The sequence below is a fragment of the Apus apus genome, chromosome 7 (genome assembly GCF_020740795.1).
Source record: "Apus apus isolate bApuApu2 chromosome 7, bApuApu2.pri.cur, whole genome shotgun sequence".
In the NCBI taxonomy this organism is placed as follows: domain Eukaryota; kingdom Metazoa; phylum Chordata; class Aves; order Apodiformes; family Apodidae; genus Apus; species Apus apus.
Genome location: NC_067288.1, coordinates 15,614,448 through 15,631,245, shown reverse-complemented (window position 1 = coordinate 15,631,245; position 16,798 = coordinate 15,614,448). Strand labels below are relative to the sequence as shown.

Sequence of the window (16,798 nt, the reverse complement as noted above, 5' to 3'; positions counted from 1 at the left end):
ACTAAGTTCTCAAAAGCACTTCAGGCACTTGGACACATAAGATTGCTTCCACTGAAGTAAACACTACAAATCCTCAGAACTGACTAGAAGGAAAACCATGTTTTTTACCTTGTCACGTATGGAGTTCCCTTGCTAGAGAACTTCCCGTGGAAAAGAAGAATTCAGTCTGGAATTCTTAAAAGGAATAATAATTACTAAAGTACAGTAATTACTAACAAAAAATTATCATGTTTAACAGCTTGCCACTAGATGGAGCAATTTAATATTAAATTATCCATTCATAAAGCAATTCCTTTTGAAGTTTCAGATCTTTCACTAATAGACATTTTGTATTATCAACTTAATTTTTTAAAAAATTATTTTATTTTTGCTAAGGACACTTAGAAACACTCCATCCTTGCAGATTATGCAAGAATAAAGTTGCACATAAATAAACACAAACACATCTATATTTACCTGTATTACAGCAAAGACTGGAAAGACTGTGAGGCCAACTACAGTTCTAAAGCACTTCAATTAAACTATTAATTTCATTTAGCCATCAATCTACACCACAAAATTTTCAGAATCATTAAGCACTAAGAAATACTAAGCAGTCTATCAGAGTATTATGTTCTCTATTCACCACAGATACCAGAACTTTTTGCCAGAAAAGATTAGTCTAAACTAGAAGCCTTAAGCCCACCCTAAACTGTAGCCTAACTATTATTTATTTAGAATTCTTCTATATTTCAATATCAAAACTGAGAATTAAGAAGATTTTATACTGGCACACGTGAAAAATAGACTCTTGACTTCATAAGCCAGAGTCCCAGTTTACATCACTTGTACCCAAGACCCCTGTAGAACTACAGTGTCTTCTGTCAGCACAAGACCAAAAGTTGAACCTATGTCTACCTACATTTCAAATGTTAATTTTAAGCAACAATCTACAGTTGTTGCTATCCCAAATACTTCCTGGTAACATCCATCTGTACCTTGTAAAGGCGAGGTGTATTTAAAAAACAAACAGTACCATTGCTGAATGCAGCTCTGAGGCACCGAAGGAAGGAAAACTTCAGTGTTTACATGGGTCTTAAAATCCTGCTTAAATACTGAATTTGCGAGAAAAGGGGAAGCAATAAACACAGTTAAGAACAACCAGTAAATGGCAACCCCCAACTGAACCCAGCTTCACCTTTTTCTTTTAACTTACTTCTGCTATATTATACTTAAGAAATATTCATATTTAAAAGTATTATTTGATAATATGAATGTTATGAAAACAAGTTATTATATACTGTCTGCTGTATCTAAAGACTCAGTGCCTCATAATACAGTATACAATTTTATTACCCTGCCTATTATTGCACTTTTCTAATGTTAAAACTTTATGCAGGTGTAAATAACAACCAGATTTACTGTTGTGTTTAGGTTCGTGGTGAAAATACATGCTTTTAACGTCTAGATACAGTGTTTTCTTCTAATAACTGTTACTATTATCTATTATGATCAATAAAAGAACAAACCTCAGGCTGCTTATGCAACTCTTAAGGTAATAATGTACTTCTGTCCTACAGAATTTTGTCACGATTCCAAAGAAACTGAAGACATAGAATTGATATGTTCCCATTATCTCCATTACCATTAGGACCACATTCAGCTCAGGTCCAATTAAGCTAAGCTCTCCTACCTCAATCCAACAGTCTTTAAGGACACTGCAGTTTAAGATTGGCTTACTAGATGGATCTCAGGATGGAGAGAAAGAATATAGAACAGGTGAAGGGTAAACATTTTTAGATTATTGCACTTAATTTTCCTGCTTTGGTCCATCAATGCACTCCTTCCAGCAAAGAAGGGAGAAAAGTGTGGAGTGTGTGGTGTATAAGGAACAGACAGGAACAAGTCAAGAAGGAAAGAATGAGAGCATGCTGAATACGGAAATCCAGTAGTTAGAGGCATTTCTAACACTTATGTAAAAGCTGCCTTCATTAAAGCTAACATGTCAACATTGCAGCAAGCAAGGAGGTAAACAAATGTAAAGAAAATCCAGGATATCACATTTCAAATACTGACCCTTTACACTCCAGCCTTCTCCTCCATTAACTCCACCTCAATGTTTCTGGCTGACTGCTCCTTAACAGCCTAGATACACAAAATAGATCCAGAAAAGGCTCCAGTTTTGTTTTTTTCCACACATCCTTCAGTAGCCCATAGCCTCATTTTTCTTACAGAAAAAAAAAAAGTTCACTACCTGCTAGACAGCAAAACAACATGAAAGCATTTTTTAATTTCTATTAGAATATTTAATTATGTGATTATAATAAATGGTTCAAATCCAAAGCCATACTGACAGTGTGGAATTTCCATGAATGCATTTCAATATACTTTCAATCTACTTAACCTAAATTGATTCAGCTTAGTCCTTCAGACACTCAGCATTTGCTCTATAACATAAAACAGGCTAAACCATAACATTAAGTGCTTACAAGAAAATGCACTATTAAAAAAATAAATCATCAGCATCTACATACCTAAGCAAATTAAGAGAAGTGCAGTAATTTAATTGTTGTTGCTCTTTCAGATACTTAATAATTTCACTTTTCAGTCAGAAGAGCCACTTAACAATTAACTTTATAAGCAGTCAGTCACCAGTAGAAAAATCTCATCTAAGTCTTTCTACATTGTGTGTATTTGCAGGCAATAGGAGAATGTTAGTCATTTTATTCAGAGAGAAAATGCCTTTGAACACCCTGAAAATGCATGGAAGTTTCAGCTATAACTAGTTTAAAAGGTATCCCAAATGGAATGTGTGCTATTAACTTCCCTGCTCACCCCTATTGCAACCATCCCACTTAAAGCAGGAATGGGAAAGTAGCAAGAAAAAGGAAAAAAGAAGAGAAAAACCAACCAAACCAAACCAGAAGGAAAAGAAGAGATACTATTCTTACTTCCTCACTTATGCTTAAACAGTTTATTAAGTGGAGTATTATGCTTAAACAGTTTATTAAGTGGAGTATTATGCTTAAACAGTTTATTAAGTGGAGTACACTGTAACAAGCCATCTCTGAACCACAAGGTTCAAAAGCAGTGGCACATGAATGAAAGCAATGTGAATCTGCACTAAATTACATAAGAGCAAGTTTGTTTACCATAGCATGAAAATAAAGGAATTGGGGGTGGAGGAAGACAGACAGCAAAAAAGAAGGAAGAGTGAAGGGGAAGCAGCAACATATTTGGTCCCAGCACTACTATGAAAAAAAACGTTTTTCTCTTGATATTGTTTGATGTAATTGTCATTTTCTCAGAAAGTTCTTAAGCTCTCTTCTCCACTGGGGATGTCAGTCCCAGTAGAGCAATGTGAATGCAATTAGAGCTAGCTATAAACCTGCCTGGTAACTCTCTTGTTTTAAGTGTTCATCAGATGAAGATAGATCTGCCCTTTTAATTCTGAGACACTGCATACTAAGTAGCAGCTAATAACTACTTAGGATTTCAATCCTTGACAGAGTTACATACAGAAGATAGAGACATGGCGAGAAAAAAACAACTGTCAAGTTAATCATGACCATCTAAATCATTACCATCTAAGACTAAGTGGCTGATGATGTCTCTTTCAAGATCATTTGGCATAGTTTATAATGTCCACAAACATATTAGAGCTAAAGACGACTTTGATTTATGGACACTATGGCACCAAACTTGACACTGTAGTTGTACATGTTTTCAGGCAAAGGACTTAGTTCCTGTTTCTGTCAGCATTTGCTGCAGATTTCAAACTGCAAATTAAAATTGTTGAGGACAGCCAGAAGTTCAAGACACATCAATTTCCATAACACAGGGTGAGACCAGTCTGTTAGCACCACAATGCAGAAGAAAATGAACACAACCTTCTGCTTTTTGCACTGCCTGCTGGGAGCTGCTAGCAAATCTGCAGTCTAGTATTACTGTCAGCAACAGACTTTTCAAAGGCAGGTCAAACCCCACCTTAGAAGCACACAACAGAGAAATCCCAGCAGCAGCCTTTCAAGCACAGATCTACTGAGCAGAGATTTCTATGGGGATGCCTATGTCTGACTCATCCTTTGCAATACATTTCCCTTTCCTTCAAAAGCAGACTGGGACTTAAGCTATGCTGTGACTCGAAATCTCCAGCAAAGCATGTTGTAGGAATTAGATTTTCCTAGATTCACAGAAAGTTGCATACCTAAAGCTGCATGTGAAAATGCTTCAATTATCTCTAAAGCACCAATTTTCTAATGTCTATTCATAGCAACTTTAGGTCACTGCCATTTACATTCTTCAGAAAGTCAGTCTTCTTCATAACAGGGTAACTTTTTGTATCACTCTTGAATGCATCTTGCCTTCCTTTTATAATGAATTAACGTACTTTACATCAGCCACCATTTGAATTAATGTGCTGGCAACTGACAGAAATAAAGCACGAGATCAGGAACAATCCAAAGGTATCTCCTTGCTTGTACTGATCTCTTATCTGCATTTTTAGAAAATAAGGCCTTGATGTTACCAATGCTGCACCAGGTCCTGTTCACTTCAGTGGATTCAACGAAAGCAGAAGAATCCATCTGTGCAGAGCTCATTGCAGAAACAGCACCGAGTATGTTAAGCTTGATCCTATAATCAAGTTTAATTAGAATCACTGGGATATAGCATAGGTGTAAAATCTGTCGTGTTGATCCACTTGTAGGATCATAGACTTAAAGAAATAAAGCATTTTGTTATTACTTTAAATAATCCAAGTTGATCTCCTTTAAAGAAACGAGGTCCGATCTTACAGCTGGTTCTGCACAGGTAGGGCACTTAGTCTCCAGAGAGTTCTACCGAGATTAACCGGCATAAGGCAGATTTTCCCTTCTAGGAGGAGGAGGGAAAAGATGAACAGGAGGCAATAACAGGAATTAACCTCCTTCCCCTGAAGCAGTCTTTTCTCACAGAGTGCAAGTCTTCCCAGGGTCCAGGATTATTAAAACAGATAGTAAGATAAGGTCTGTTGCACTCCATTCCTCACAGCATCTGCCTGCTTGACTGGGTGATAATATGCCTACACCTAGCCCTGGGTATGTAAACACAGAAGACAAATTTTAACTGGAAAGTGTTGTGCAGTTGCTACCAGGGTTATAATTACATCATGGTAATCCACTCAAAAGTTGTAAGATTAGCTATGTAATTATAAGAGTAATAAAGGAATAGATTAAGAATATGTAAAATTTGCAAGCACCACAAGAGCTAAATAAACTTCCATAGCTATTATAGTTTTCTGTTTATGACGTATCATCTTATGCTCTTCACTGTCAGTGCTACATCAGCAAGATTCTCAGAGAGCTCTCATGCTTCCGCTTAGAAGCCTCTTCCTGCATGGAATTCCCTTTAAGAAACCTGAGCGAAAGGTAGGTAATTAACTTCTAAGAAATACTATGGGAAAAGTGACATTTTCAAGGAAGGAAACAACATTCTCAAGCTAAATGAAAATTATCCACACACCTTTGGTTTTTGTTTGTTTTTGTTTTTTTCCTCCCATTTAGCATTTTCTTTAGTAAACACCAGCAAGTTGGTGGTCTAAAAAAGATTATTATATTATTTTTAAATTTGAAGTTTAACCTGATCTAGACAAATTTATTTCTAAATCTACTGCAAGACATTATTGGAAGATCTTCAAAGCAAAGCATTCTCCTATTCCCACACTGATTTCAAAAGCAAAACAAGATGATTAAAGGTACTATTCTTCATTAATATACTATTTTTTCAACATCTCCAGGCTGATGTTAAGAAAGAAGGCAAAGACATATAACATTCTAACATCTCATTTTTAATGTGCCTGATAGCTCCAGGATTTCATAAGGTTTTCAGAGGATCCAACCTAGAAAGACAACTACGGGAATACAAGAGTAACACTGCTATGTCTAGAAGGCACAGAGAACAAATGTTTAAATTAAGAAAAAAACCAAACAAACAACAAACAACCAAACAGATTTTTATTAAACTAATGTTGAAACTAGAACTTTTACATACTTCTCTTTATTTCTAAGCAAAAGAACTTGAAGAATATGCTATCCTAAAGTAGATGAACTATGAATTTTAGCAGAGAGGATTTCCTTTGACGATATCAACATCACCTGCAAAATTACTAATCTTTGCTCCACCCAATGAAAAAGCTCACTAATTCCTACAGCTTGTTCTGCGCCTAAAAAGGTGGTGGGCCAGCCTAGTAGTGCTCTGCCCCCACTCACGTACTAACACAGTGCATGTAGAATGGTATCTAGTTTTTCTCCTCCCAACAGTTTCATTTAGCCCATACCCAAGGATGTCTCTACATTGTTGTCCATCTAGAATACATCACTAATTTAAACAGGCAAGATTAAGCAGAAGCTTGAATGAAAACTTACCTTTTCCAGGTAGACTCTAGCTGGCAGTAAGTATAATAAAATAATAATTAACACCTGTCTGGCATTGTTCACATGTCCTCAGTCCTCATTTCTACATGCATCACCAACTGAGGGAAAACTCTTCCTTATGATACATAAGACTTGTCAGTTCTATTCTAAAAAATACTCCAGATTTTGCTTACAGTATCCTGGAAGTGTTCTGTACTATGCCCAAGGGATCACAAGGTGTGCTTTGCACCACCTGGAACACTGGAAGTCCCAGCTATTTACTTTTCCAGGTCTTTGGGACAAAGACTTTAACAACACAACCTGAAGGAAATAAATAATTAAAGGTCAGTGCCAGGGGCACTGACATCCCTTTCATTCAGTCTGCTTTTCTAGCGTGCTAACTGAGCCTAGGGAATGAGCTAACAGAGTAATGGCTGAGGAAATAGCATTCAGATACTTTAAGGCATGTGCTGAACTCAGGATTCCATATAATACTAAATTCTTGGACTTACGTACTTGACTGCCTTCTATTTTGGGACTCGGAATGTTCTCTCTTGCTCAGCAATTCACTGTCACAGTACTTAAAACATAGAGCTGCAGTTGTCCAGCACTGCCTTATGTTTTCTGGACTCTGGAGGAAGAATGATTAAGTATCAGATATTTAGTCAAGATAAAGTTTTTTCAAAACAGTTTCTCCTTTGATTCCTGCATCACCACCTTCATACCAAAGAATCTAGGACTTTGCCCTTCCAAATTGTATAAAAACATTGGGAATACAAAAAAACCTCAAAGGCTCTGCCATGACAGGGATAACAACATGTTTCAGGCTATGCTCAATGGCCAGGCTAGGTTAAGCATGAACAGAAGGCAAGTCTGTTTTAGACAAAGTCTCAAAGCTTCACTGACTTTGTTGACACACTCTCATGTATCTATGTTATTTTCTTTGGGGCAAAGTTTGTGTTTTGCTCTGACCACATCTTGTAAAATATACATGCTAGCACATTGAGCTCTCCACCCTTGGAATGAGAGCAGGCTAGTAGATGAGCTGCAGTAACAGACAACACACATGCTGACAAGTATACAAAGTCACCAAGCCACAGTAATCCAGCAATTCCTGATTAGTTCTATATGCAGCACTGAACAGTAATTAGAAATTTGCATTAAAACCAAGATGCATGAACTTTTTATACTTCTTGTAAAACAGTGACTGTTAGACAACTGACAGGTAAGTTTTTCTCCTTTCTGCTTTTCCTCCTAGCCTGTCATTGTCCGGCCAAACAGAGCAGAAATTAAGCCATTGGCTTCAAGGGCAGTAAGTCTATATGCAGACTTGTGTATGTTCAAGATTATGAATGAGATCAACAGTTACTTAGGCATAAATCAGTGAAAAAGTCTAGTTTCTGTAAAGATGTGCACAGTTAGTGTAGAACCATCTTAATATTTCTTTTTATGTGAAATGAACTGTGTGAATACGTCCATAAATATCTTTTGCACTGTGTGATAGACAGTACTTCAGATTGTTTGGTGCTCAACAGTGGAAGCAGAAGACTTAAAATGTTGCAAAATTGCTAGTAATAGTAGCAGTAATTTAATGGTTTTTTTTTTCCCCCATTCCCTTCTTGCTCCAAAAAACCCCCACCCATACAAAGTTTAGAGCAAAGAGATTACGATTGGCCTGTGGCCAAACAGAGATGGACTAGCACAAACAGAACAAATACTAATGCCTGCATGAAGATAAATCTATCAAAATTGCCTCTGTTTATGTGAGTTTGACATAAACTGCACAGATTAAAAAAAATGAATTTTGCATGAGTTCAATTAGCCCAATGTAACATCCAATATTAAGGTGAAATGAGAATGCCTGTGCCTATAGACTAGCCAACAGAAAGTATGTGCTTATGAACAGGTGAAGGAAAAAACAACTGACACAGGCAGGAAACTGAGACCAAATGCTACTGTCACATGCTGCCAAAAGGGAAGAAAAACCACTTCCTCCCAGATACTCAAATTGACTGAAGCTCTCAGAAGCTTAATACTCTGCAGACTAACTGAACAGTGCCACACCCACCCTCCCCAAAACTCACCAAGCACCCCACATACATATGTTTTACCCTTTAACCTAATGACATTTACAGCCCCCACTCACCACAGGCTCCTGGGCCACTGCTGCAGGTCCCCAGGGCCGCAGGTGGCTGCCCTCTCTCCGGGCGCTTGAGACAAGCATGACCTCTCCTGCCCTGAGCTAGCTGCTTTTGCTAAAAGCGGCCTGAAGGTTTTCACCCTTCTCCTAGGCCTGGCGGAACCGAGCCCTAGCACCCCTCGACACTGGGGATGTGCCACACGTCCCCCTTCCCCCGCCACCACGGGAGGAAACGGCAGGACTCCCAGCGCTGGAGCTTTACAGGAAGGGGGAAGCGCCGCCAGTCAGGGAGGAATTCGGGGAGGAGACCTGGGGGGGCTGAGGAGACCCGGGGGGGGCTGAGAAGGCCCCGGGGGCCGTGCCCGAGGGGAGCGGGTGAGGAGAAAGACCCGGGGGAGGGCTGAGGAGGCCCCGGGGGGCCGTGCCCGGGGCGGGAGGGGGCTGTGCCCGGGGGGGGCTGTGCCCGGGGCAGGGGGGGGCTGTGCCCGGGGCAGGGGGGGGGCGCTGCGGGCGGCCTCCCGGGTGCCCGCTCTTCCCCGACTCCGAAAGCACCGTCACGTGCTCCGGGAGCCGCAAAGCAGCGACGCTTTTGCGACAGGGTGACAGCCAAATGGTGCGACATCCGCGGCGGCCGCAGGAGCAGCAGCCGCCGAGCGCTGCCAGGGCCGAGCGCCGCGCCTGGGCGGGGAGCGCACGGCGGGCACCGCACCGCACCGCACCGCACCGCACGGCGGGCACCGCACCGCACGGCGGGCACCGCACCGCACCGCGGCCCGGCGCAACCCCCATGAGAGAAGGGGGGGCGGTGGCGGCCCCTCCCGTGTCCCCCTGCCTGCCTGAGCACGGAGCGCTCCCCCCGCCCCCGATGCGCCCTTAGTCCCGGCCCCGGACCCGCCTCCCTCGCTCCCCTCCCCGCCGGCGGCGGCGGCAGCAGCAGCGTCCAGGTGCGGACTTCAAACCCAGCGCAATGGCGTCCAACGCAGCCGAGAGGGAGATCCTCTTCACGGAGCTCCAGGTAAGCGGTGGCCGCGTCTCGCAGGGCACCGCCCCGGCCCTGCTCCGCTCCGCTCCCTGCCGGGGAACACGGATCCGCCGCCGCGCCCCGCCGCCCCCTGCCCGCCGCTCGCTGCGGCGCCCCCCACACCCCGCGGCCGAGCCGGGGAGGCGGCGGAAGCCCGTGCCCACCCCAGGCCTCTTCCCGCTGCTCTCCCCCGGGAGCGGAGGCGCCGCCGCCCGGTCACGGCCCCACCCTGCTGCCGGCCGCGACCCGCTTTTGTCTGCTCTCGGCTCCCTCCTTCCCCCGCCGAGCAGCCGCGTCCCTCCGGCAGGGCCTGCCCCGGGCCGCGCCCCCCGCCTCGGCCGCGGCCCCTCGGGCTGGGGAGGCTGCCCGCTCCCGCCGGCGCTGCGGGGCCGCTGCGGGGGCTGGGAGCGCCTCGGCCCCCGCCACCCCGGGCGCGGCGCTCGTCGGGGCCGCGGCCCCAGCGCTCCCGGCAGCCGCCCCGCCGCCCGCGTCGGGGTCCAGCAAAGGAGCTTTTCCCCTCTGCGTTGCACCGCGCAGGAGTCCGAGCTGCTTCCTTTAGGTAGGCCTTGACCGCGGAGCTTGTGAGGAAGAGAAAATGGTCCGACCAGCGTTGTTTGTCAGACGGCGTGGGTTCTTGTCACTCCAAAAAAACAACCCCCGACAACTCCCCAACACTGTTAAAGGGCCTGAAAACTGAAGGAGTAGTTGCTTCCGTCTCTGAAGTTTGACCAGTTTTGGTTGCCTGTGCAACTGTTAGTTTTCTGTCTGTCAGCTGCAGGGTTGGATGCAATTTGTGATCTTCACTTTTGTTCTCTTATCTTTAAATGTCAGCTCAACCTGCTAGCTCTTCCTCTTTCTTCTCTAAAAGAAAACTGACTCTTTTTTCTCCTTTTTTTCTTCTTTGTTTTTTCTTTTGTTTTAGTATACATCACTAAATCTGTGCAAGTTGTTATGGTTAACCAGGCAAAGAATGTGTCCCTGAATTTATTAGTTGGACAGTTAGCCAAAGTAAGAAGTCCATATATGGAAAACATTGAATTTAATATTCAAATTGAAATTAGAAAAATATGCTTTCCTAAATGCTGCTAGATTTTCCTGTAATTTTAAATATTAGTGACATGCTCTCTTGAGCAACAAAAGAAGTCACAAAAGAGCAGTAGCAGTCTAGTTAGTATTGTAGCACATGAGATGGCTGAAGGCTAAGAATCTGTCTAAAATGTTGAACTTTAATCAGTGGCTCATAAGTGTCGAGGAAGAATTGCTATGGTAATACAAACTTGATACAATGATATATAAGCTGGTAAACCTGTTTGAAGCGGTGAGCTGTGTGAATAAGTAACTATAGTAGTGTTACAGGTAAGCTAAATGGAAGCACAATTTCTGTAGAAGTGCTGAGAGTGGGGTTCAGATTTGTTTAACATAAATGAGTAGGGTTTTTTGGTTGTATGGGTTGGGGAGGGTTGGTTTTTTTTTGGTTGGCTTTGTTTGGTTGGGTTGTTTTTGGTTTTGGAAGATGAGACTAACTAAAAACCTACAATAAACCAGGATTTAGATCCTTTGGTTGCACTGTCTCTTCTATTAACTTCTGGGTTGATAAATACAGTTCTTTGGGCAAGACAGAAAGGTTATAAAGTTAACGTGGAGATCCCAGTAATCTTTGTAAACTGCTAACTTTTAGTTCCATATCAGGAAGAACCACTTGACAGGTGGTGTTTTGTTTGCAGTAGCATATGTTAGCAGTGGAACACAAAGGCATCAGTATAATTTTTCTTGGGAAATCTTCAAAACAAATTGCTCTTCATACACCTGTGTGTGAAAGCCAGTTCAGTGGCACATTCCCAAAGTAAAGGCAACTACAGTGTGAAGTGTGAGGTACGCCATTTCACTCGTGTTTCTTCAGGAGGAAACTTCCTCAATCTGAAGAACACTAACTTACAAAGTGCTTACATGCAAAATGGGCTTTTACTTGCACATTGCAATGGTGTGCAGAAAGATGAGGAAGTTGTAGAACGTGTGGCTACAGTGAAGGTTGAGAGTGTTATGTCGTTGGGTTGATTTAGATCATGAACAATATGTGGTTTAGATGTTTTGCTAATAGTCATAAAAACCTACTGAAAACAAGAGAAACCCAGTGTTAATCCCAAACTTGATCCAAACTAGAGATCTGAAGTGAGTATCAGTCAGTGGCCACTATAACACATTGCTTATGGATGTTCTGTGTTCTGCATACTCTTGGTTATGGTAGCCCTGCATACCCAACATGCTGTATGTAGTTAACCTTGGGTGAAGGGAATAGAATAGAATAGAATAGTAGCCATTCAACTATCAGTTGAACTCTCCTCATACGAAGATTGGCAAACTTTCACAATGGCTGACTAACAGGATGTGAAGTGGGTTCTGAGAAAATAAGTACAAAAACCAAAAGGGCAAAATAGCTAACTGCTAATGAGAAGGTGGTAAAACAGAGTTGTGGTATATGTACTTGTTTCAATGTGTTCCGGGTTTAATTAAACAGGCCTTAAGCAGGCCTTAGATCGTACCTCTTACAGAGATAACTTATACTTAAAAAGGTATATCCTTATCTGATAGAAGTTTCCTAAAAACCTCTGCTAGCAAATATCCACCAGACATTTCTGTCCTGCTTTTTCTACACAGTATTTTCTCCATTCTTCTATATTGAAACAATTCACAGATGGTTAATAAGATGTGGAAAGTCCTCCTGCTTCTAAGCAAGTTTTCACCTAAGTTTGTTAAAGGTGAAAAATGCAACACTTATTCCTCAGTCGTTAGCAAATCCATAGCACAAAATAAACTTGGCAGTAAACAAATCCTCCTTTTAGTTGGTTCTATTCAGTACCTTCACCAGCAAAATTACCTGATTACCAAAGATCGAAAGATTATGTAAAGCCAGCTTACCTTTTTACCTCCTCTTATCTCCAGTACAGGTTCTTTTGTAGGTAGGGGAAGGAGCATGTGTAAGAACCAGTATTACTGATGGTTGCATTCCTTTTCAAAATTCTGCTGTCCTTCTCTGGTTTTTTACATCCTATTAGAACTTTGTCCAGCAGATAAGCTAGGCTCTCCAGTGCTTGTTTTCAGGTTAATTTCGAGGCCTTTAACTCTTTGATACCTAGTGGAAGTGGCAACTCTGTATCCTCATGAAATTAAACTTTTACTTATGCTGCTACAGGCTGTTCTATAATGCATCCATGAAATAACATCTTTTAAGTTGTTGTTGTTTTTTTTTTAATCGGTATTTAAAAATAAGTTTTTGTACAGGTACTGTGTATTTCCAAAGGTGTGCTTTCTTGGCAGTGAGGGTAGGTGTCAGCACAATCAGTTGATATGGCTGAGGTAACAAATTATTACTTGGAGTATTTAAATGAAGTTCTTGTGTATGCAAAGTCATGGCTCTTTTCTACTTCTAGGTGTACTCTAACTCTTCTAGATAATAGTGTAAATGTTTGAAACTTTCAACTTTTCTTGATAGTGTTACAGGATTTATTTTATGACAATTTTTGGTACACTCAAAATTTTGCAACTCAAACAAAACCTGTTTAATGCCAGGGGAAAAATAGATCACTTGGTTTTATTTGCTTAAATGAAATTGTTCTGTCAAAGTAGAGAACTTGGGCTTTGCCTTAAAGTAAATAAGCATGTAACTGACCCTCATTTGCTTCAAATTGAAGTGTTAAAGGCTCTACTTGGAGTGAGTTTTTCAAACTTGGTCTTAATACATATTTCTAAATTTACTACACATTGGCAAAAATGTTTCTATTTCTGTATTGGTCTGAATAAAGGGGTTTTCTGATGGATGTTTTGTTTTAATGGAATCTCTGGTCATCTTATTTCCTAAAATGCTGTATTGGGAGATCTTGAGGCATAAATTTCATGACAGAATCATGTTTAGAGGCCACTGGTAACTTTTTTTTTTTTTTTTAAGTAGTGGCGAACAATACCACAACTAAAATATATGTGAATTATGCTTACACTGGCTCAAACCTGGACAAAGGCACATCTGGTATAGTTTTTAGTTTGCTCTATTTTTCTGTTTCATATGTGGGACAAGTATATTCATAAAAACAATGTGATTGAAGAACGCTCAGTGTTTTGGTAGTCTGCATGATGTAAATTGGACAGAGGTGTCTTAGGTTACACAACTATGTTTTGTATATACATTTATATAAAATTAGGCACCAACTGGTAAATGGAACTCTGTGCAAACCTGCATTTCATTCCTGGTTGCTCTGCTCTCAGCTAGGTGACATTAGGCAGATGACTTTGCTTGCTCATGTCTCAGTTTACCCATCTTTGAAATAGAGGTAATGATGCTTGCTTTTTTTGAGATAAAAAGTACTGGGCATTTATTATTAGCTGTGGTCAAGTGCCTAAGGACACCTTAAAAAGGTACAAGTAACCTAATTAATATTTTGAACAGACATTGTAATTAGGCTGAACACTCAGCAGTACAGCTGCCTTCAAATACTGTTCAGTTAGGACAAATTAACCTCAACTATTTTTGAATTACACTTGTTCCCTCAGAACAAGAAAATGTCACATTCAAGTGAAAATATCTTCAACGAGTACTGCAATTTAGACATGAAAATGTATATACAGCTGCTTGGGACTTCTCAGGTCCCTGTGAGAGCTTCTAGAACTGGTAGGTTTAGGGAAGCACTTCATTTTTTTTTTTCCATTTGTGGATATATATTACTCTTTAAACAGTACTCTGTTCAAAACTTGTATTAGTAAAATATACATCCTGTTCTCAGTGGAACATAAACAGTCCTTAAAATACCTTTAGGTAGGTGCATGGGTGGGAGGTTTTGGTTTAGGTTTTTTTTCATCTTCTGAATTCTGTCAGTCTGCTTATTAACACAGGAACTCGTGTATGATATAGATGTGTATACATTTGACTTGATTTTCTTTATCAGAGCAGATGTCTTTGTAAGACCCAGATCTCTTTTTTTAACTCAAGATAAATTATTACTGATGGCTAGTAGAAAAGTATATTTAGTTACAGGATGTGTAATAGTTCTGCTGGAGCAGTTTTGTTGTTTTGTTTTGTTTTTTTGTTTTTTTTACATTGTGAATGATCATTCATTACAATGTGACCTAAAATCTGTAGTAGAATAACTAAATAAACATTTTCTTTACATTGGGAAACTGTGGTTTAAGAGCTTAAGGATGGGATTAAGATTCTCTAAATCAATGTCTCAGTGCTTTGCTGAGTTACAGGCTAGAATGTTACATGGACTCTACTTAGATTCAGATTAACAAAGCCTTATGGTGTGTTATATGCAGCACAAGGGTCTTCGTGTGCTTTTTGGTTTTGCTGTTTTTAGAAATCACTTGTGCAAATTGGTTATTGGTAAGCTTTTTGTTTGTTTTCTTTTCCATACATGATCCAGTAAGTGAATGGCTTCAGGAATGGACTGAGCTGAAGCGTCTCTCATGAGATACTGCTCTGTAGCAAGGGCAAAGCATTTGTGTGGTACTTTGAAGCTTTAATTATTAATGCCTGGTCTGCAATTCCTTGTACAAGCAAAATAGCTTCTTTGCTGGTGTTGAAGAGCGAGGCGGCCTGTTTGTTGTTGGTTTGTGTTTTTTTTTAAATAAGTGAGATTTATTTTGTAGGATCTGATCCATTTTTTCTGTTACTTTGAGATATGATTTGGCAGTACTACATTGAAACAGAAACTAGTAGTGCCATTAGTTAAGAAAATGCTTTGGGCTTGTACTTACAGCAACATCATATCTGATTAGTTTGTTTCTTTAAACTGCAGCAATATAATATGTCACACTGACACAAGTCCAAACCGTTTTTGTTACTGCCATTTAACAGTTACTGATAACTGAAGATGTTTGACAGCTCACCAGTGAATTGAACTACCTGCATAGTGGTACCTTGTGGGATGCATTCCTGAACCTTCAGGAATTCTGTGGCTCAATGTCGAACTAATACAGTCCTGTGGTATCCATCAACTTCACCAGTGCAACTTCTGGCAGCTGGTGAGGATGATATGGCTGAGTTCTGTCGTGATCAGACACAACATGAACAGGATGGTAGTGTGCAGTTGCAGGCTTACGTTCAACTAAATGGACCAGCTCTGCTGGGAAATCTGCTGCTGTTGTACTGTGTGTAATAGAAGAGGCTGAAATCAAGCTATTCAGGCTAATGCATTTAACTGCACAGATAGGACGAGTTGAAAGGACGCATGTGATTAGTTACTATGGCTCAGCTGTGGGACGACCAACTGTGGGTAGTGGTGATCTGATTGTTTTTTAAGAGTAGACTACACCTTCTCTTTTTCTTGGTATTAGATATAGAGGCAGGTTTCTATCTTGTGTATCAACATTATGCCCACTTTGACCGTGGTTCCTGTTTGCTGCTACAGTGGTGTACAGAGCACTTCTGAAGTGAATGCACTGTGATGGCAAAACTGCTCTTATCAGTGTCGGTTACCGCTTTTGCTGGGCAACCAGGGAAAAAAACAAACAAACAGGAGTAATAGCATAAATGTAGTTTTGCTAGGTTTTTTTGTAGTTTTGGGTTTTTTTGCATCTATACTAAGGGCTTTTGTTATTTTATTATAGATATATAAATAGCTGTCAGGTACCAAATAAGAAATTATTGATTGTAAAGGACTGTGCTGGGCTAGCCAATGAAAGGTTGATATATGCAGAATTTCCTGTACTTTTTTTGTGCTGTAAAGAAAGGTTACATGGCAGGAGTCAGGGAGGGTTTGCTCTGGCCCATTATGCAAGTCAGGACAACTGGATTATGTTGGTAAAAAACTTAATGTGGACCTGACTAAATTAGCTAGCTCTTTCTACCTTCAGTTCCTCTAGAATATCTTAAAGCCTTATTTTCTTTACTACAGTTGTATTGATTTTTAAATGACTGAGAATTTCTGACTTTCGTCTAAATAACTATGTATCAGAGAGTTTGAATCAAAACCTTATAATACCTCTTTCATCTCTGCAGTGTTATGTATGGTAGTCTGGGGCTGAAGCAAACTGGTTTTTCTGTTGACTTTTTTTGTACATTTGCTATTTCACAACATGATAGCAGGGCTCATAGATTTCAAGTTTCCATTAAACACAAGAACCTGTGAAGCTGAAAATGAAAGTAGCAGAACCAGTGTGACTTCTGTTGAGAAGACCCATGGCGACAACTTTCCACTAACTTTCTGCGATTCTTATTAGTATCACAAAATACAATAGGTGGCACATCTACAGGCAGGAGAAAACGTAATTAAGTCT

At 40.7% G+C, this 16,798-nt stretch overlaps 1 protein-coding gene and 1 long non-coding RNA gene across 8 annotated transcripts in view; one reads left to right on the top strand and one right to left on the bottom strand.

The window, feature by feature from the left end:
- LOC127387346 (uncharacterized) overlaps positions 1–8,810 on the bottom strand; it is a 508,224-nt gene extending 499,414 nt beyond the window's left edge. For all 5 annotated transcript variants that reach the window (XR_007890100.1, XR_007890099.1, XR_007890101.1 and 2 more), the window contains exons 1-2: positions 8,518–8,810; positions 6,888–7,002 (exon numbers count right to left, since the gene is read on the bottom strand). This is a non-coding gene — a long non-coding RNA (uncharacterized LOC127387346). The remainder of the gene's footprint in view (positions 1–6,887; positions 7,003–8,517) is intronic.
- A 331-nt stretch (positions 8,811–9,141) lies between these two features.
- The window catches only part of PKN2 (protein kinase N2), a 72,668-nt gene continuing 65,011 nt past the window's right edge, over positions 9,142–16,798 (top strand). For 2 of the 3 annotated variants that reach the window (XM_051624314.1, XM_051624315.1), the window contains exon 1: positions 9,142–9,526. In XM_051624314.1, coding sequence (XP_051480274.1) covers positions 9,479–9,526 — 48 coding nt within the window. In that variant the 5' untranslated portion in view covers positions 9,142–9,478. The remainder of the gene's footprint in view (positions 9,527–16,798) is intronic. The other variant, XM_051624313.1, reaches the window with a different exon arrangement.